The sequence below is a fragment of the Polyodon spathula genome, unplaced genomic scaffold (genome assembly GCF_017654505.1).
Source record: "Polyodon spathula isolate WHYD16114869_AA unplaced genomic scaffold, ASM1765450v1 scaffolds_796, whole genome shotgun sequence".
NCBI lineage: Eukaryota > Metazoa > Chordata > Actinopteri > Acipenseriformes > Polyodontidae > Polyodon > Polyodon spathula.
This window is the reverse complement of record NW_024472283.1, coordinates 249012-271209: the sequence shown is the minus strand read 5'-3', so window position 1 is coordinate 271209 and position 22198 is coordinate 249012. Positions and strand designations below refer to the sequence as shown.

The window sequence follows — 22198 nt, the reverse complement described above, 5'->3', positions numbered from 1 at the left end:
CAGCGGCGTTCTGTGTCCCATCACAAAGCCTGTCAGCTGGGCTGGGTTACACTAAACAAGACTAATTAAAAACTCCCAGTGAAGTAACTGCTCAGACAGACAGGGTCGCCTCCCGCCTGCCTCCCACTCCCCTGTTAAACCCCCTCCCTGATTAAACAGGAGTTCCTGATGTGATAACTCAAAACGCCCCCCTCTCTCCGAGGAACACAAAGAACCTTTTTTCCCAAATTCTACTCCCCCCCGCGACCTCCTCCCCCTCCACTCTGCAGGGCACAGGGATACTGCCTGCGTTTAGCCATTTGTCACCCCCCCACACACACCCACCCACATGCGGGGGGGGGGGGGGGGGGTTTCAAAGAGAATCTGCTCCTCAGACACACTCCAGGGGCACCGGTAAGGCGGCGGGGGGGTGAGTCAGTGAATAACATCTTTAAATTTGGGGGGGGTGGAGGGTTAGTTGAAACACTAGAGAAAGGTGTCACTTCGACACAGCTGGAGGTCTGCTCTGATGGGTTAGACAGAGACACACACACACGCAAGCACGCTCAGGGACACACAAGCAAACAAACACACATTTTGTACTGTGTAATTACAGCATCGCTATTCCTATCAATGTGCAACACAATTAAAACTGCGATGCAGGCAATTTTAGCAGTTGTCAAAAAATATTACCCATAACTTCACAGTACTAGGGTACAACCACTGCGTAAAGGAACCAAGTGAAGCACACAGAACGCCCGTCTACTTCACTGCTACCTTGCAGAAAAGTCTTTTAACTTCTATTTATCACTGTTGCCCGTGAAGGATATCTACAGTCTCTGTAGTTTTCCCAGGTGTTTGTATTCACAGTAAAAGCTTTTAGCACAATGGATTTAATCCGCTCGCCACACTGATCCAAAACGAACGCATGCAGAAATAAAATAAATACACCCCCCCCATTCCTCTGCCAGTCCACAGAAACACAAAGCCAAAACAAACTCATTTCTGTCAGCGTGCTGCGCGGCCAGGCCGTTTCTCTCTGCGTGACCCCCGACCCCCGGCCCACGCTCACTCCAATTTGTCCCCTCTGCAAATCTCGTGTTCTACCAGTCTGACTGGAAAACTGAACAGATTCCTGTGTAAACACACAAAGCGCTCCGTGATCCCGGCTGGGGAGTTGCGCTAACCCTCCACATGTTGCAATGATTTATTTTTTTCTCAAGGAACCCAGCCCTGAAGGAATGCAAGACATAACACTGATGTCCTGTCGTTAACGAGTCTGCCGCAGCAGCAGTTGTGATGCATAGTTCACACCCCCCTCGTCTCGAAGAAGTCGCTCTGAAGAAAAGCATCTGCCAAGTCACCAATAATCATCATCATGATCATCATCGTGTTGCTGAGGCCAGACTGCTTCCAGGATGTGGGATCCCAGCAAAGCAGGATCGCAAGCCTTCATGAGGTCCTGCCAGTACTCTTACTGGGAATTCCGTTTCATTTCACCCCAAAGGGTTAAACCCATTTTAAAATGTTTAAAACTTTACCTTTGGTGTCGAACTCTATGATCCTGCAATCTGATTGGTCGTGGGCCCAGGGGCAGTAGTACACAGCTCCGCCCTCTGTGATGTTTGGTTGGCTGGTGTTGGCTTTGGGTGCACCAATCAGAACACTGACACTGCAACAGAAGAAATGACACGGCAAAGTTTAGTCCATGCATAACGAACGGGCCCTTTCATCTACACAGCAGGTTCAACGGGGGCTCAGGAGGGAAATCGGTGCTTCTGAACCCGTGTGCACTTCAATCCCATTAAAACCACAATCCGATTCCAGCACCAAGCTGGGCAACGTGCTGGGAATCGATTCCACAAAACAAGGGGTCCGAATACCATTCGTAGTTCCAGGGGTGAAAAAGGAAAAAAAAATAAAATTCAAAGACAGCGCTGCCCTGATATTTCCCAGTTTGATAATTTTTTATTTTTCTAAAATCCCCTGTCGAGACAGTATGTTGTAAATTGCAGAGGCTCATTTGCATTTTCCTTTAAGGGCCCCACATTAAAATGCACGTTTCAGTTTTTTAATGTGGAACTCAGATAGCGAGTAGGGCTGCATGAACTGATTAAACGAACCGAGATCGAGCTCTCCACAGAAAATCAGGTGGAGGGTCGCTGGTGTTGATCGGGCTGCTTTACCATTCAGAGTGGAATGAGCAAAGAAGCAGCTGCTTTCCTGAGACTCTGTAGAGAACAGCGACCCACACAAACCCAATCAGCTCAGAGCTCAATCCAAATGGTGTTTACTCTCCGCTGCTCCCCGTCCCACAGAGACCGGCAGCGCTCACTAGCCAGTCAGCCCGGGACGTTACCGAGGCAAACAGCCGAAAACCAATACCGCGTGGGAGAGCGGGCCGTGGTGGCGGGGGTTTAGAACACACCCCCCAGAAAAAGCAGTCACAGCTCCACCAGCGATCTAGCATGTGCTTTTTATATTGTACTATAAAGGGGAGGAGGTGTGGAGGGGGAGGGGTGTTCTACATGCTGCATATTTCCTTCAGCCCGAGAAACAGAAACAGCTTGAAATACAAGCAGCGCAGTGCTCCCTGTTATACACGGAGTGGAGAATTCATACCTTTTGTGAATTCATGGTTAGGCGGGCATGTCGACTATAAATTGATACAAGTCCTGTATTTTCCTGCACAAGGGCCTTTCACAGATTCCAGTATTGTTTCCATCCCAGCGACAGTTAAATAAAGAGGAAGCTGTATTGTGCTCTATTGCAGACCAGTGATTCATCTTCCTATGATTTTACAGAGACACACGTACACAGCAAGGCATTCGACCTCCTCCCCAGACTCCCATGCAACAGCTGAGAGCACGAGGCAGGAAACCGTGCGGGTATCCCGTCTCACATACGCACCCCCCTCACAGACGGGTAACGGTATAATTATTTGAAAGTGAGGTAACGGCTACAAGCCTCTATCCACAGGGAGAGTGGATTTCAATCAGCGCTCTCTTTAAACATTTAAAACTGCAGCCTCACAGGAGCAATCACAGAATCACTTTGAAACAGAACAGACAGGGGCTGCTCCAATCCCACTGCAGCCCAGACTGAGAGTTGCAGTTAACTGACTGCTGCACAGCCAACTTCCCTCCCCAGTCTGAGACCCCCCCCCCGAAAATCATTACCTACCATTAGCAAGGTTTAAACATTTAATCTTTTAGACGTAAATTTACAAACCTAAAAATTGGTGGCCCAGCTAGCGAACTGCAGCAAGCTGATTATACAGCCAAGGCACTGGGATATAGAGGTAAGGGGCTGGGAGGGAGGGAAGCGGTGTGGTTAGTCGAGAGCGCGGTGCAGCTTTCACAGCGTGGAACTGTGTGGAACTTGGAGGGGTGTGTGGGTTTGAAATTTTGCCAGTGACAGTACATGACCCTGCAGCTGAAACAGAAGCACTGGCGCGGTGACCACTGTGGTGAGAACTGCGGTCAAGATATCCTTGTTCCTTAAACTTCATGAAATTTATCTTTACAGCGATGGTAGAAATTGGTCGAGAGAAGAAAGGTATTTTTAGAATTAAAAAAAAGGTGAGTTCCTGTTTTTCTAACCCTAAAACCACACAAAATCAGCTGTGTGAAATGTTCAGTATCTACTGAATTCACGAAAGCAGATAACTGATGCAAATCAGGTTACAGTAGATTCTTGCTAAATTACTTTCTCTGCAACAAGTACTAGGGCTCCACCTGTGCCCCTCAACAAAATGTTGTGCCAGTTAAAGTAAATATAGCCTGGAGACATTCTACAGAGATCAGAGGTTGTCGCCATGCCGACAGGCATGATGTCACTCAGAGCATCCGCCATCTTTGTAAAGGAAGGATTCTCACAATAAGAATAAATCTTAGAAAAAAAAAAGCTTCACATAGAAAAAATCCTCTAAAATTAAATACCTTTTAAAAAAAAAAATAGATTGCCCTGAGCAGGCAACACTGCCGCCCAGCCAGGCCAATGCAATTACAGCTGAGGTGAGGTCATTTCCTGTCCCCGCAGCCAACTCCCCTCCCCAGTCTGAGACTCCGCCATGGAAAACTAACTGGAGCGTCTCCATTTAACAAGCCAGCGAGTGCCGTTCATCCAGGCTTGAGAGTCTCACTTCAATCCGATTCACGTTTACACCGCCATGCTCTATAGTAAAAATCCACGTCTGCAAATCCACTGGACTTTCCTTAACTAGCGATGGGACAAACTCAGACATTCAAAACACTGCTTGAAATGTCCTTCACCAGGAGTGGAAAGAAGACTCCTGTTGCACAGCACTTTGATCCATTCCTGCTTTTACTACATCTAAAAGAATTTCACAGCATCAGAAAATGCACCAACGAGGAGGAGGCTATTCAGCTCATCCAGGTCCTGGTAGTGAATCAATCTCAACTTTGTCAAGCCAGGTCTTACAGGATCCCAGTGACGGTAAAAACGTGGCAGATCAGGGTAGATATGGCAAATGTATAGAAGCAGCAGCAGCATGGTAAAACAGACTTTTCCAAGGGTATGCAGCTCTTTACTGGGACCATTCTCTTCCCCAAAGCTTTCAAAAAACAAAATACAAATGCTTTGCTCTTAATCCCAGAGCACTGAGGATCCAGTCACAGAGAACCAGCCGCCAGCCAGCCACACTCCACAGACAAGTGCATCCTGCCTTTGGCATTAGCAATCTTTAAATCAGCAAGCAGCTTCTCCCCCCTAACGTGATTGAACACTCAGGACGGATCACAGGATAAGAGAGCTCCGAAGAGTAAATAAAGTGAAATTAACATTTAAATGGGATTTTGTTTATTTTGGGATTGAAGCTCGCATCTCTCCCCAAATCCCCAGGGTCTGTTCACAACAATTAGACCTCCTAATTAAGTACGGGAGACTGGGATGCAGCCTCCCCCCCCCCCCCGTGTATTGAATTAGATGCACTGCAAGCTCATTTGTACTACAGACCAAAAGATGATGTTCACAATTAAACTCAAAGAAGAAAAGGCATTGCAAATGTTTCCTTTGCTGCAGTTACAAGTAACAATAATAAAAGTTGTTTTCAGTAAAGCAATACAGATTTCCAAACCTCATGCCCAGTTTATCTTTTTTTTGTGTGTTGTGTTTTCTGGTTGTAATTCGCAGAAACTAAAACTATGTAGTTACGGCCCCAACAACAACGAAACATGTCCTTCCATCTCTAAGCTGCCAAGCACTGCTGGGAGGTGTTACTGCTGGTTGAGTGAGGTCATGGAGAGAAGTCTCCGTGTCCCTCAGGATTCAAAGCTCTTAATGATCAGGTGTTCATGTTCACCGAGTGAGTTTCCACCCATAAACTCCTGCATCCCGGCTCTAAAAACCACTAGAACGCTTATTACTGAGAATAATCATCCCAGATTTTGTTTATTGCAACATTTAAAAAAAAAAAAAAACACCAACATTGACAAAACCCAACACTATAAAAACTAAATGATTGCAAAGGATGGTTTTGCATATAAAGAGAATTGCTTTCCAGTTTCCCCTTGCATAGCGGTCTTGGTACGTGCTTCATGGTTCAACTATATCAAAGGCCACAGTCTGAACGGCTCATTTATTCAGATATGGGGGGTTAAGGCTTGCTGCAGATTAAACCAAGTGTAAGGGGTGAACATGTGCTTCTCATGACTGGGTATTCTCTAATAATTCTGTTTTTTTTTTAATGAACTGAAACAAGTCGCCATTACAGTAACAAAATAATCCATCAAATTACTTAAAGGTAGACATGGTCATTTCTGCACTGAGAATATTCAGATACTCGTCACAGTGCTGGAGGAATCCGAGTTTAATCTTTGAAATCCTAACCCAATAGCACTGAAGCTGCATCCAGGGAGGCGATTTATAGCTGCCTGACCCCCACCCCACTGAGCCAAAAACACCCCAAGTTCTGTCGAGACAAACCAGTAGAGTTGGGTGTCTTTCTGCTGGAATGCACATCCGGTCCCTTGAATGAAAATCCAGACAGATACCGAATGAAGCAGTAATTAGAGAGCAGTGGTTCATTAAGGAAGAAAGCATTTCCTGAACCAAGGACTGGGACAGAGTCAAACTGGGATACTTTGCGGGCGAAGCTCTTTGATTTGTGTGTGTGTGTGTATAATAGTTTGGGAAACAGGGCCAGGGTAATTAGTCCAGCTGTCCCCGCTGAGTGGCCGTGCCAAGAGACTAAGTGCAGCCTAGCGTGAGCGCGGACTGGAGAACAGAGTCCTGAAAGAGCCTGGAGTTGTAATCTCAGCCTGCAGGGCAGTGATCTTATCAGCAGGGTTAACCGACTGGAGTTGGGCTGGCCGAGCAAGCCAGGAACAAACAGGCACCGCTGAAAACACAATTCAAAACAAGTCTGGAAAGGAAAAGCTTGGGGTAGGAGTGTGTGAAACGCACTGGAGTCTCTTACTGTAATCGAAGAGGCTATCTCCTGCAGTTTGAGGCTCCAATTGTGCAAAACTATTCTGTTATAACGAGAGACGCCCTAGATACATCAACTTTCTACAAAAGTCCCAGAATCACAGCCTGTACCCTGCTATGGGTGTGTGTTGCCGAGCCCCCGCACCGCTCCCAGTCCCAGTCCTGCCCCAGAGAGCCGCCAGCACTCTCTCCTCTGTGCAGTCACTGGCAGGGGCTGAGCTTGACTCACTCACCCCTCTCCCAGCCAGGAAAATACACTGCATCACCCGGCCAGCCGTGCTCGCCAGGTCCCACTAAACACACGAGAGGGGCTTTAAAACAGGCAGACTGAACATTCCTCAACATGACAGAATAGCACTCAACATTACTGCGTATTTTCACTACTGTTCCTTGGTTATAAAGGAAAGAGCCTCTCTCTCTCTGACCCGCCACCACAGAGCAGAGAGAGGCTGCAAAGAGAAAAAGAGCCTCTCTTTCACCTAAGCCAGGTTTTAATAAGAGATTCGCTCCAGTGTATTGGTAACTCAAGCTCAAGGAGTGACTCTAGGGATGGATCAAAACTGCTGTGCAAAACGGGAGCCTTATTTCCAGCCCTGGTCTACAAATCACACATGTGGCAGCGGCAGCGGCACACTTCCCCGAGCCAGGGAGAGTCAACGAAAGCGGACGTGCGAGTCAGCAGGCCTTTGGTATACTTCTGATACGAGGGAAGCAAACATGTGTTGCACAAGCCTGCTTCGGGAATCCTCCCGAGCCAAACACACAGCTACTTCCCAGTCTGGAATTAGGAAACACTTAAAACTAAAGCGAACCGAATGAAAACAGGAAAAAGAAACTGGCAAAAAATGACACAGCCTTAAAAGAGCAAGCTCAGCGCAGCTTGTAATGGTATCTGTGCTAACAAGGGAGGCCACTGGTTGTACAAAGGAATAATTTACCTGACACAGTCTAGCATTCCCTCTGTATTTTGCTTGGCACGCACCGAGAATATTCAGAACACAGGGCAGCTGAAAGAGTGAAGCAAGCTCTCTCTACATATCCCAGACTTGGGGAACAGCTTGGCAGCCCACAAGGAAGAGTTGGATCAGCAAGCAGCTCTGTGCTAGAGGCATCTTACTTCAGCTTAAGAAAACAAGCTTGCACTTTAAATCTGTATGCTTCTCATTGCAGATTGCCAGACTTCCTGTTTTAACTTGGTGGGTTTTTTAAATCGTTAATTCTTCCACTGCACTATAAACCTGATTGCTGCGTTACAGATAATGGTCCCCCCCAAAACCTGGCTCTACATAGTTCCCAATGGGAAGCTCATGAACGATCAGGTGGGACCCTGTTAACTGTAACACAGGAAGCAAACGTGCTGGGGCAGTCTACACTGCAAAAGACTTCTAGTCAAAACGGTCTAAACGTGGGTGCAGGGATGGAAATAAGACTCCTGTTGCATAGCAGCTTCCCCACCATCCCGGGTTTTAATACAAGCTTGATTGGCCGCAGTGTCTAGGTAACAAGCGTCTTGTTAAACTCACAGTAAAACCAGGAATGGAAACTGCTATGCAATGGGAGTCTTATTTCCATCAAGTTAAACAAGTCTGAGCTGTGAAGTGCACGTCAATCCAGAGTCCCAGCATACACACACACACTCTGCCCGTGCTTTCAGCAGTATACAGCCCAGGGGTCAGGTTTCAAAGGGGCAATCTATTCCTGTCACCCAGAGTGACACTACAATGTTAAGAGTGAAGCGATAATGGGTTTTGCGACAGCCTGTGAACAGCTGTAGTGATGTGTTAATATATCCACGGCCAACGCTGAGCCAGCATCACAGGGCAGAGCAGGAGATTCGCAGGCTTCTACACAACGGACTAGAGCAGGGCACGCGCAGGCAGAGGGGGCACAATCTCTCAACTGCACTGAACCAGAAAGGTTACAAGCATTTATTTAAAACCAAGTGTCAGATTGTAGCCGAATGCATCCTGCAGCATCTATAGGAGGCCAGGAGATTGAGGAGAGTTTAGTTGAGGATTGATGTAAAAATCAATCTTCAAATGCAAAGGGGTCAACACATAATGCACAGAAACTGTACAGCCCCTGAGCAACCTGAAACTGTACACAAAGAAACAACTGCGTACAGGAAAGCAATGCAGATTTAAAATGAGCATTTAGAAAATGGAGTACAAACAGTGGTGCTGTCAGTCTGAGATCATTCTCATCCAAACCTAAAAAAAAAAAAAAAATAAACCGCTCAATTGAGCTAAACTTAGAAATACCAATTCAATGACGAACATACCTTTTTATGATGCCTTACAACATGAATGTAGATGAGGCTACATGTGCACAAGATGTGTGTGTATATGACTCTAAATAAGCATGGAATAGATGACCTTGCACAGCACACACACTACTGTCTGAACCAGGGGGGTCCAATCCCAGTCCTGGGGGGCCAGTCCACGCCGGGTTTAACAGAATGATACCATGAGCTACTTCAGGGTCTGGAGGTTGGTTTAATTAATCAATTTAGAACAGGGTTCTGAACAGGAGTGTGGAAGAGCCAGCATTGGACTCCTCTGGTATAAGCTCTACACTGATCTTTGCAACGGTTTAGGGAAACACTCCCCGTGTCACAGTAAGCTGCGCGCTCTCCCTAGCGTGGGGGCTGGTGGGGAGGCTCTCCGGAGCGTCTCGGAGACTGATAAATCAGCAGGCTGAGCGGAGATCACAGCCCAGGGTCCAAAGCGAGCAGCTGGGCCCGGCAGGGAGCGGAGCAGCCTCCTGGATCAGACGTGACTCAGGCCTCGCACAATGACTCCCATTGTCCAGACAGGCCTGTGGAAAGAGCTAGATCACCCGGCCAGCACATTCAGGGTTTAAAAATACACACCGTTTTATTGATGTTTCTGTTAAATTCCATAGCTCCAGCTTGAATCACTTCCATATATATAATTATTTATTTTAAAATGAGAACTTGCCTTTGTCATCCCCGACACTTATTCACAAAAAGTGTGCAGGGTGTGCATTTCTCAGTTCCACTTCATCTTAATGGCTAAAAACATAACTAAGTTTGTGTCGCATTCTTTCAGGGTTACGTCTGCCACGCACTCCTAACTTCATCCGAAAAGAAAAACAAGGACTTTATTGGCTTGGTTAACGTCAGCTGCTCAGCCTTGCCCCCGTGTCGCTTGGCGAGACTAACCGACACGCACTCACCACTGCTGCTACCTGTAAACCTGCACCACATTCACAAACAAACCCTATTTAAAACATCTAAATTTGTGAATAAGCTGCCAAATACTTCATAACCGCTCAGCTGAACTTATAAACTACTGGAAAGTAATGTGTGTGCATGTAATGCATGTGCAGGCTCTGCGGTCTTGAATGAGTTTGAGTGTGTCCTGCTGTATAACCAGGTCAGGGCTGATTGCACAGAGTACAGAGCTGTAAACAAGCTCTTTATCTCCTTGCTAGCCTCCCCCTGCTCCACTCTGATAAGCCACAGAGAGGAGAGGGGTGTGCTTGTGTCTCCTGCTGAAGTATTTGAAAATGCAGTGTTCCACAGTCATGACCAGTTAATAATGCTAGCTTTCTGGTGTCTGCTTTACTACATCTTCCACAGGGATAGCGGTTCATGGTTTCACCTACACGAGACTCTCCCACAGCACTTTGACCCTTTCCAGGTTCACATTCCTCTTGCTATTTGATGGTGCTCCTCGCGATCGTTCCGAGAGGTGCTGGCCTCCAGTACTTGGCTATTAAAACAACACTTGATGAGACTTGCTCTTAAATTAACCCCCGTGCCTTGGCTGCAAGCTGGTGTTTGTCTGGAGCTCACACTGGACCGCTTCTCATTTCCATTCCTGCTCACGACTCACGAGTGTCTGCCAGCATGGTTAGGAACAAGCCTGCTGAATCCGTGCCATGAGTCACAGAGACGAATCGAGGGGAGACCCAGGGAAGCCGGCAAGCTGCCAGGCTCGGCACAGGCCAGGGGCATCCGTGCAGATTGATAAATAACAGCAATGCACTGGATCGAAAGCACGTCTACCCAGGCAACACCTGTCTGGAAGTCATGTGAACCAAAATGTCAAATAAGTCAAGAGCGGGAGAGTCTGGATAGCCATAAACAAAGAGGATTGATTCCTCTGTGTGCTTTCTGGATTAAAAAAAAATTCCCTCGAAAGGAATCTGAATTGACATTGGAGACAGAAAGCCAGTCGACTCCCTGCACACCGCACTGCAACAGTAGGTACCCTACAGCGGACGCCCAGACACAGCCTCCCTCCCTCCCTCGCTCTCTCTCTCTCTCAAGTCAGCTGGGATCTGGATGAGTTCAGCAGCTAAACTTCAGTTTACCTTTAAACAGCTGGTGGAAATGGAAGCCTTTTGGTTGGGGAGGTCGGGGGTTACGTCACCACAGGGATGGAAATAAGACTCCTATTGCATAGCATTTTCACCCATTCCAGGTTTTGATTGATTAGCCACAGTGTGTACAGGTAAGAAGCTCAGGTGTGTTATCACTTAACTCGTAAGGAAACCAGGGAATGGAGCTATGCAATGGGAGTCTTATTTCAACCCATTGATTTCTTTTTTTTTTTTTTTTTTTTTTTTTTTGAGCTTCATTTAAAGCCACCAAGCGCAGGCAGCGTGCTCTGGCGCTGCTTGACAGGACGAAGGCTCTGGAATCACGCTCGGCAGTGGGAGTCTCATTGCCAGCTGGAACTCTGTACCAGTGCTGCTCAGCTGCAAAGCAGGGCTGTGCAGAATAAAAGGAAGTTGCAGAGGTATTGTGCAAGTGGGCTCTGCCTGTCTCGCCCCATCTTTCCAGCGACTTCACACACAGGGGGAAAGCAAGAGACCAATTGCAACTCACTCGCTTGCAAATCTTTAAAAAAAAACACACACACTTGAAGAAGGAATCTGAGTTAAGTGACGTTCTTGCCATTGTGTGCTCAAACAATAGTGAGTGGGGTCTATTCACAGCAGCTATGAAAAGGCAGTGGATCTGAATTGACGTTTTAGTGGCTCCATATGCAGGAGGTGGTTTAGTAGCATCAAGCGGTATGGTACTTAATCACTGCTGTATATCTTCCTTGAGTGCTCGAACCCAAACCAGAGCACAGGGACCAATTCCCCCGGGGGTAATTCTGAGTCAGGGTGCAATTAATGCACTTTCAATACCAGGTATGGCTCGTGCAGAGATTAACTAGTGGAGTGGCACAGAGTCGAGCTCTCAATTACTGAACTAAACCCTTAATTGAACTAATCAATGTACTTAATTTAGACCCTTTTAATCGTCCTCAACTCCTAAAAGGCTGCAGAGTTGAAGTTACTTTTAAAAAGTTACAGCCAACTTGAACTCTGCAACTGTTTAAGAGCTGAAAACAAATGAAATGAACTCAGATTATGAGCTCAATGCAGCATTTAGTTAAGTGATTGAAAGCTCAGGTTGAAATTAGAAGCAGCAGACACAGGGGGTCCCCAGGACCGGGACGTCCTGGCTTAGCCATCACTGAGACAGCAGTTGCAAAGTAGTGAGCAGTAAAGAACATGAAAACGAACCACATCAACAGGACCAAAAGATGAACCATCACTTCAACACAGACCTGACCTGTTGAATGGGTGCGCAATGTAACCTGCCCACTATCACTTGGAACACATGGAATCTGTTTTAGACTCCCCACATATCCTACATTCACGAATAAATGAGATGGTGGTAGAAAGCTAATGCTTAAAAGAGCGACAGCAAGAGGTCTTGCTATCTGTTTCTATTGTGCAATACTCGGCTATTCTTTACCAAACCAAACAACTACATTATTGGACTGGTCAGTTTTGGTATCATTTTAAACAGGCACGCAAAAGGTAAATGAATAGTCGGCCGACTATATTTTGAAGGGTCGCGGCCCCTTTAAGACTTGTGTTCAAGACAATACCCCGTTTGTTTAAATATGGACAATTCAAATTTTCATGTAAAATATAATGAATGATAAAGTGGAGAATAATGAAAAAAAGGGGAGGAGTCAAATTAGTAAATGTGATAAATGCGTAAAAAAAAAAAAGTTAACAGCTTTTGAGAAACTATATTGTTTCAAAATGACCCGATGTGTCTTTAGGCTACACGTTGACAATCAATCGGATTTAAAGTGAGAACGTGTAATTATATATTACAAAAAATAGAGACGCATAAAATGAAGATTTTTAACTCTGCGTACAAATAAATGATGTGAAGCTATGGGGATCAGGGCTATAAACAATGCCTTTAATGCCGGAAATACACAAACAGAACAAAAAAAAGAAAAAAGGTATTTTCGATGCGTCTTGTTCTCGACAATGTGCAAATCACACACTAAACACATGAGAGGAGGGGGGGGGGATCAATTACCCTCTCTACCAAACTCCCAGATCTCATTCTCTCCGTCCCCCCCACGGTCTCTCCAAAATAAAAGAAAGGCAGCTTTAAACCGCACGCATCTGAAAAGCAAACAGAAACCCCCAAACGAGACACTGACCTGGAGGAGCCCGGGAGATAAAACTCCACAGAAAAGCCGAAGTAGCTGCCGTTAGCTCCGCTGAAGAGCGACGGTGTCTCCGCGTCCAGGTTAAGCCCAGCGCACAGCGGTGCGAAGAACAGCAGCAGGGCGGCCAGCGGCACTAACAACACACCGGGCAGAGACGAGTTCATGAAGGAAACCAACTTTGCAACACTTTCACAAAGCTGCGGGCTGCGAGGGGGCTCCCCAGCCGCTCTGTTTAATAATCCAGTGCTGGCCATTGATAACGTATTGAAAGTTATGTGTATACACCACAAATAGACGCGCACAGTAAAGCTTGCGAAGTCCCTCTCTCACTAAAAGTGTTTCATTCCTTCCCCGGTCAAGCACTTACTAACTGACTGACTCCCAAAATCTCATCCAACTCTCTCTCTCTCTCTCCCACTTCTAGTACTGGAGCACAGACAGAGAGGGGTGGGGACCCCCGAAAAATAGGAGGGGCTTGAACTTTCTAATTCACAAATAAAAAATACGAGGCAAGTATGTAGCTTTGTTATTAATAAATCATTCTGTGTCTGTGTGTTTTAGATATTGTTTGTATATGAATGGATTGTTATTTTTTTTTTAATTATTGGTTTAAAATGACTTTTTTAAACACGCTTGCCTTGTAAAAAGTTTCTCTTTTTCTGTTTGCATTTCCCATAGCTTACCCAGGGTGGCCATGTCTATTACTATGCTTTACCATACCTCGCTGTTCTTTGCAATGTTTCACTGTGCTTCATTACACAAAAAATTCAGTCGCTCAATTAAAACCGAGTCGCCCCGTTTCCATTAACGAGGACTCGGTCTCTTTGCGTGTCGCCTTTATGCCGTGGCGCCAGGTGAGTTAAAACAGCATGTGAGAAACAGACATCGCCAAAATAAAAAAAACATGCAGAAAATGTTCATAATCTAAGAAGATTTAATTAGTTTCCCTGTATCTAAATACACACACGTGTTGCGCTGCAAAGCTGATTTCGGTACGGTCAATGAACTGCTAAATACAAGCGACATCTTGCTTGTATGGAGACAACAACTCAAAGAACAAACAGCTTCAAATTACATGCTTTCAGTTTCTTTGTTTCTCTTCCCTTGTGTTATTGGAGGTTTGAAATCGTTCAGAATGGTTCTTATATATATTTCCTTTACCTGTGTTTAGGTGTTTCTGTCTGGGTTAATTCATTTTATACCATAGATATATATTAGGTAGGCTAGATCATCCGAAGTGTCTTTCTATTGTAAGGGGCAGCCTTATCTAGCGCACAGTTTGTGCGTTCCCAAAGCAGCAGATCACTTCAGCGGATCTAGCCTGTGTTACATGTATCTACGGCAGGCAGTGGAACTGAAAAAAACGCTCTTGAGCCAAAGAGAAGGCGCTTTGGCGTCATACAGACCTAAAAAAAAAAACCAGTCTGCATTGGAATAATTGCCACAAGGGCCACTCCAAATGATTACATTATAATAGGCGAGAGTGGCAGTAATGACGACAGTTGAAGCATGAACGCAGTGCAAGTTTCCTAGAGTAAAAGCATAGCAAAGTTTTATACAGCACAGTGAGAGCATTGTAAAACGCAGAGAGGTAGGGTCAAGCATATTAAAAACAATGGCAAACTTATGCATCGTGTAGCCATGGGAAGAAATGCTGAATTACTGTGCAGATGTACTGAACACGGTCAAGCATGAACCCAGGTAGGGGGGCCTGGTGGGTGGTCTGCAGCTCAGGCATCTCGTATATATATAACTCATTCAGATAAATCTGACAAATATTAACCACGGCCAGACACTTGAGCAAACAGAGAGGGGAACAAAAAAGCAAGGTCGCTTACCCCAGGCGGTGATGTCATGGTGCATGCCGATAGCACGCAGCGGGCACAGGAGCAGGGGAGCCTGCAAAGTGAAATAACGGTTCAGCATTACATTCAGAGCAGTCATTACTGCACTGCGGCCGCTGGCACGGGGAAACACAGCCATTTTAGGAGCAGAAAGTGGAACTGCTGTCTAAGGCTTCTTGCTTGCCCAGGACTCCTGAGAATACCCAACGAGACACATTCCAGGCACAGCTCTGAAAGCAGGCTGTCTCAGCTAAAAGTCAGCTGAATGATTTGTATTATAAATACTTAAACGATATTTTGTCCGGCCTCAATAAAGTTAGAAAAGTTGGAATTGTTTTTGGAGCGCTCTGCTTCCCTGGCAGCGCGGAGAGGATTTGGGACAGCAGTTAGAATTCATTTACCAGACTGGGAGTTCAGCAGGACCACTATATATACCACAGTACAAGCTCAGCACAGTGTAATACAAGCACAGTGACAACCTGGTAAAGCACAGAGAAGCATTGTAAAGCATAGAGAGGTCTGGTAAAGCATAGGGAAGCATTGTAAAGCATAGAGAGGTCTGGTAAAGCATAGGGAAGCATTGTAAAGCACAGAGAGGTCTGGTAAAGCACAGGGAAGCATTGTAAAGCACAGAGAGGTCTGGTAAAGCACAGGGAAGCATTGTAAAGCACAGAGAGGTCTGGTAAAGCATAGGGAAGCATTGTAAAGCACAGAGAGGTCTGGTAAAGCATAGGGAAGCATTGTAAAGCACAGAGAGGTCTGGTAAAGCATAGGGAAGCATTGTAAAGCACAGAGAGGTCTGGTAAAGCACAGGGAAGCATTGTAAAGCACAGAGAGGTCTGGTAAAGCACAGGGAAGCATTGTAAAGCACAGAGAGGTCTGGTAAAGCCTAGGGAAGCATTGTAAAACACAGAGAGGTCTGGTAAAGCATAGGGAAGCATTGTAAAGCACAGAGAGGTCTGGTAAAGCATAGGGAAGCATTGTAAAGCACAGAGAGGTCTGGTAAAGCACAGGGAAGCATTGTAAAGCACAGAGAGGTCTGGTAAAGCACAGGGAAGCATTGTAAAGCACAGAGAGGTCTGGTAAAGCATAGGGAAGCATTGTAAAGCACAGGCACAGGGAAGCATCTCAAGAAAAACACGGAAAACTTTGGTAAATGCAGAGAATAACAATGGGGAAAAGCAATGGGGGGGGGGGGGATATACCAGAGCAAACTTGTCCGAGGGTCTTGAGTGTTCATTGAGGAATGAGTGCTGTAGCAGCTCCCCGCACAGCAGTGACATCACCTCAAAGAATTCCCTGGATTACAGACTGTGAACCAGACTGCGGACAGAGTCTCTTATCAGAGGCTATAAATCAAGCAGCGGGGTGAGAGATACAGACTGAATTACAGACTTGAGAAGCCCACCTCGTAGACACATCACAGAGCACTGCTCACTGCCCAGACCCCTCCTCACATCACAGAGCAGCACTGCCCAGACCCCTCCTCACATCACAGAGCACTGCTCACTGCCCAGACCCCTCCTCACATCACAGAGCACTGCTCACTGCCCAGACCCCTCCTCACATCACAGAGCACTGCTCACTGCCCAGACCCCTCCTCACATCACAGAGCACTGCCCAGACCCCTCCTCACATCACAGAGCACTGCTCACTGCCCAGACCCCTCCTCACATCACAGAGCACTGCTCACTGCCCAGACCCCTCCTCACATCACAGAGCACTGCTCACTGCCCAGACCCCTCCTCACATCACAGAGCACTGCTCACTGCCCAGACCCCTCCTTGCACCCAGACTCTGGATCTCCACTCCTCCTCACATCACAGACTCACACCTGGCCCCGCTCCCCCGTTCTCTCCTTTGGTCTCCCGTGTTCCGAGCCTCTTGTCCTTAATCTCTGCAATATTTTAATTACAGCGTGGATCAGTGTTACTCGTTTAACGGATGATGAGATTTATATCAGTTTCACCCCCTCCCGGGTTGTTTTTATTTATTGTTTAGTCTTTGGGTTTACTGTTTTACGAATAGCGCTATAGAAATGTTTACTGTGCATGTGTGTCAATGTGCTGCATGTCGTTCAGAGCAGGTAATATTCAACACAAACAAGAATACGAGAGAAAAGGCAGATCCTGCACAACAATGACAGTATAAATAAACACATAAAACACGCTTTAGCTGTAAAACATGTTTAGTGAAAGTGCTGTAAATTAGCTCTTGTGCGTGGATTGCTTTGAAGCTTCTCCCTTTAGGAAACAGCAGTGTGTTGGTGTTGTTTTCTTTTGCAAATGGGAACAAAGGTTTTTTCACGGAAACTAATCTGATTGCATTGTAAATGCTGAGCAGTGAGTTCTGTGTTTGGAATGCTGAGGGTGTTCTGGAACGCCCCGCTCTCGAAACTCGGACCTGAACGTTCTTACTCACTGAGTCCTCAGCCTGTCCTAATTTGGCTGTGTGTTTCCCCACTTGCAGGGTTGTGTTTATATATTTAGAAGCAGACTCTTTAGCGCTGGGGTATCCCAAGCAGGGTTAGCTGACTCATCCACTTTCCATTGTGGTGGCTGGGGGGGGTTCACAGCTGGAGCTCGTCAGGAGGGCAAGTCAGTCTTCACACAGAGAGTGGGGAGGGGGTGGAATGGGTTTCCAAGCCACGCTGTTGAATCGCTGGGGTCCTCGCAGAGTTCAGTCAGCTGCTCAGAAGCGGACGAGCTGTGATGGGCTGACGGGCCTCCTCTCGCTCGTACATTTTCTCATGCTACTGGGTCACATTCTTAAATACAAGAGGGAGACGGGACCCTGTCAAGCTGTAGTGTTCACACTGATGAAGGTCTGATTGTTGATGCTGGCACCGCCCAGCACCTGGATCAAGGCTCAGCAGCCTAAGGATAGTCCTGTTATCCCAATGAGACACCCAGCTAAGAGGGCCTTCACAAGAACGCTGAATAAACGCTCCACGCCGTTCCTTAACTCTGACCCGCGGGACAGGCAGGTCAAAGAGAAGCCACTTACTGTTTTGGGATTGTTCGTTACTCCTTGTACAATGACCCCCACCCCCCGGGGAGGGGGGAGTAACGAGAGACCCAGATCTCTGTGACGAAGGCCGTCCAGACTGACCGAGCCAGGAAAGTGACGCTAATGAGGCAAAGACCAATTAAGAGAATGTGCCTCGTGCTTTCATCCAGAGAGGGATTTTCTGTAATCGTTCGGGGAGCGGAATTTGGCCCTGGTACGTGTGGGACTTTTTTTTTTTTTTTTACAGTATTTTGGGGGGTATTTACAATGAGCCCCTCTTTGAAACGCTGTCCCTCTGAGTAAGGTTTCAGACAGTGCCTCTCCTGATCAGCACAGACTGATCCCTTCACACACTCTTCAGTGCTAGCCAGAGGCAGACCCTTTCTACTGTCACTCCTGCTGACAGAGGAGATAGCGATGTCCTGTCTGTCTGAAGTCAGGCTGGCACACATAATCCGTCATTGCTATAATTTGGAAAACATTTTTTAGCCTTGATTATCACACCCACCAAGACATTAAGACAAAGCTCTTAATCAGAATCCCCGCTAATCAGACAGCCCTCCCCACCCAGGGGGTCCCAGACTGGGAATGAATGAGCCCCTCCCCCCTCCCCTGCTTGCAGCGTGGGATGGGATGTCACGGTAACGAGGTGTGAGGAGGAGTCGCTAAGCAGGGCAGATTCTAGACACGAAAAGCCTGTCTGTGTGCCTGTGGCTCCGCCAGCCCCCCTGCCCTCCTCCTGCCTGCCTCTCAGCCTCTCTCAGTGGGTGTGTTGAGTTAGGGAGCCGCTCAGTGAAAGAACCCACTTCACGGCACACTCAGTTCCGCTCCCCCGAGCAGCTCAGAGCTGCAGAGCGGATTTCATCAGTGATCCGAGTGAAAAATTCTGGCTCTGAGCTGTTACTGAGCACACCCACTATGATTAGAGGTAGCCACCCAACATTTAGAAACATGCAAACGGTTCTGTCAAGCAAAGAGAGTCCTGACGTTGCCTTTATTATGACATCTCCACCGCTGCCATGACGACCCGTTGCGCTTTCATAAACACTGCTCCGCACGGTCACCACAGCACTGATTCATACAGCTGGGAGGGGGAAGCTGTAATAAAACATAGCGAGAACCCCCCCCCCCTCCCCCCTCCTCTAAATACTCACAGTCTGAGCTGAACTGCCTCTCTATGTCTGGTAAAGCCTGTGCTGATTTCTAGTTTAGTAACTATAACTGTTTTTTTTTTTTGCCCTTTTTTTTTTTTTTGTGTAAATGCACCATGGTAAGTTTCCTATCTGTGCTGGGCTGAATAATGCACACGTGTTTTTGCAAAGTTCTTGAACCCCGTAAGAGTTGGAAGCATTATAAAGCACAGAGAGGCAATGGTAAAGCATAGGGAAGCATTGTAAAGCACAGAGAGGTCTGGTAAAGCATAGGGAAGCATTGTAAAGCACAGAGAGGTCTGGTAAAGCATAGGGAAGCATTGTAAAGCACAGAGAGGTCTGGTAAAGCATAGGGAAGCATTGTAAAGCACAGAGAGGTCTGGTAAAGCATAGGGAAGCATTGTAAAGCACAGAGAGGTCTGGTAAAGCATAGGGAAGCATTGTAAAAAGCACAGAGAGGTCTGGTAAAGCATAGGGAAGCATTGTAAAGCACAGAGAGGTCTGGTAAAGCATAGGGAAGCATTGTAAAGCACAGAGAGGTCTGGTAAAGCATAGGGAAGCATTGTAAAGCACAGAGAGGTCTGGTAAAGCATAGGGAAGCATTGTAAAGCACAGAGAGGTCTGGTAAAGCATAGGGAAGCATTGTAAAGCACAGAGAGGTCTGGTAAAGCATAGGGAAGCATTGTAAAGCACAGAGAGGTCTGGTAAAGCATAGGGAAGCATTGTAAAGCACAGGGGGGGTCTGGTAAAGCATAGGGAAGCATTGTAAAGCACAGAGAGGCCTGGTAAAGCATAGTGAAGCATTGTAAAGCACAGAGAGGTCTGGTAAAGCATAGGGAAGCACTGTAAAGCACAGAGAGGGCTGGTAAAGCATAGGGAAGCATTGTAAAGCACAGAGAGGTCTGGTAAAGCATAGGGAAGCACTGTAAAGCATGGACAGGTATGGTAAAGCATATTAAAAAAAACAAAACAATGGTAAACCCTTATAAAAGTTTCCCATAGTAAAATCATAGCAAAGTGTTGTAAACCACAGGTCAGCATTGTAAAGCACAGAGAAGGATGGTAAAGCATATTTAAAAACATGGCAAACCGTGGCAAGCTTCGGTATATGCATAGCATTACCAAGTTTTATGACGACATGGGGTCCTTTATTCTTTATATTATTATAGGGCTTTTCGTTTCCCTGCCCACTCCCTGCTGGGCTTTCCACCAAAATAATGTACCCCCCGCCCGTCCTTCTCTTCCCGCCCTCCCTGCCAGGGTAGATACTGGGCACGGGGTGGGGGGAGTCCCTCTCTGCAGGCTGAGCCTGGAATAGCCCAGTGCTCCCAGCAAGCTCTTAATTCGCAGGCAGGTGACTGTGTTGGCGACACAGCCAGAGTTTACCTTTAAGCAATTAGAGAGCCTTTGTGTTTGCAAAGACTGTATGGGACTGGTCCTGGGTGGAAGGGAGGAGAGCTAGAGGGGAGGGAGGGGTTTGTGTTGATCTGTAACTGGGGGTTCTGATCGAAAGAAAGAAAGTACGAAGCTTACTGTGTTGCAATAGAGCCCCACCTGTGAGTGAGTTGATTTGCGCAGACCTCAGGATGAAGCGTTACTGTAGGCAATACCAGAAAGAACAGATCAGCTTTTTAAACAGTATAAAAAAAAACCACATGCAAAAATAAATAAATAAATCCATCTATAAATAAACCTGTTAACAGGCGACAGATAAACACAGATACACAGAAGCTGTGTTTGTAATCTCGAAGCATTCACAGACAAAGAGCATCTTTATCTTGCTGTTTGTGTCTAGTACCCATCACTGCTGAGGAGCAGGAGGAAATTAGAGCAGCTTTCTTGTTTCTTATTAAACTCATAGCAAAACCAGGAATGGCTCACACTGCTGTGCAACGGGGGTCTTATTCCCACCCCTGCACTGCAATATTATGACAGTCACTTCCTGCTTTGGCATATCCACAAGGGCAAGGCCTTGGTTTACAGTTGAACAGTTACTCTGCCCCCCCCCCCCCCCCCCCCCCCCCCCCACTCACCCCCACCCACACACACACACACACACACACACACACACACACACACACACACACACACACACCACTTCCTTTTATGACTGACAAGGTCTCCCAGTGCTGGGCAGGAAGGGTGGGGGCACTGAATAGTATTGTTTTTTTGTACACAGCCACATGCCACACTGGACCTCTTTCACTGCAATGCGTTAGACGTGGTCAGGGTGTGACATAACGGGGTCTTGCTTTCGGAGAAAGGCAGGGGAAGCACTTCACAGTAACCAGAAATAAAACCCCACCCTGCAGGTTTCATAATTGCCCGCTAATGGCAGTAATAATAGGTACCTGGGAAACACACTGCTCAGTCCCTGGCCCCTCGGAAGCAGCATGAAACCCCTCCTTCTGCGTGCAGTAAAACCAGCTTTACAGTCCCGTTAAAACACCCCTGTGATGTTAAAGGGCTCTGTGTCCTGCCCGGTCACACAATTAATGACCGCTTCTCTTCGTCCCTCCTGCTGGAAACCACTGGAACCCAGGAGGGCTCTTCAACAGGGAGACTGAGGAGAGGGAAAGGGGGGCCGGGGTCACGGGAGCAAGGTGCTGGGGCTCGGTGCTTTTTTTACTGTGTAACTTGTGCAGGAAACACTGGGCTGCAAGACACATTGAACCAACGATGCACGACTCACAGAAACTGCATTAACTTCTTTTAGTTTTTATTTCACAGACCCTGATTAGCTCTAAGGGGGAGGCAGTGTGTTCCAGTGGTTAAAGTCCAGGGCTTGTAACCAGAAGGTCACTGGTTCAAATCCCACCTCTACCACTGACTGACTCTCTGTGTGACCCTGAGCACTGCAGATGAGACGTCAGATCAATGTCAGCCTCTGTGAAGCGCTTTGTGATGGTGGTCCGCTATGAAGGCGCTATATAGAAAGATATTATTATTATGAAGTATCATCAGGTTACAATCCCAAAAGTAAAGAAGAATGATGATGCAATGGATCTCCTCCTAGCGACTGATGATTTAATAATACTGAGTTCAGCGTAAGACACAGACTGACCTCTCGAATGCACAGCTGCCTCTTTCACTGAAGGGCGAGACGGTTGTCTTTGAACAGGGAGGTTAGAGGCTCACGCCCAGCCCTTGTCTTTCCATTCAATACAATGAGCTGCTCAAGAGACTGAAACAATATTCTGAAAACTACTCTTTCTTTCATCTACCCTTCAATCACTCGCCATTACTTTCTTGTATTCATTCT

The 22198-nt window shown here is 46.8% G+C and overlaps 1 protein-coding gene across 1 annotated transcript in view; it reads right to left on the bottom strand.

Moving 5' to 3' along the window:
- itga5 (integrin, alpha 5 (fibronectin receptor, alpha polypeptide)) overlaps positions 1–13346 on the bottom strand; it is a 36214-nt gene extending 22868 nt beyond the window's left edge. The window contains exons 1-2 of the mRNA XM_041241583.1: positions 12924–13346; positions 1521–1651 (exon numbers count right to left, since the gene is read on the bottom strand). Coding sequence (XP_041097517.1) covers positions 1521–1651; positions 12924–13186 — 394 coding nt within the window. The 5' untranslated portion in view covers positions 13187–13346. The remainder of the gene's footprint in view (positions 1–1520; positions 1652–12923) is intronic.
- Between the last annotated feature and the right edge of the window lie 8852 nt (positions 13347–22198).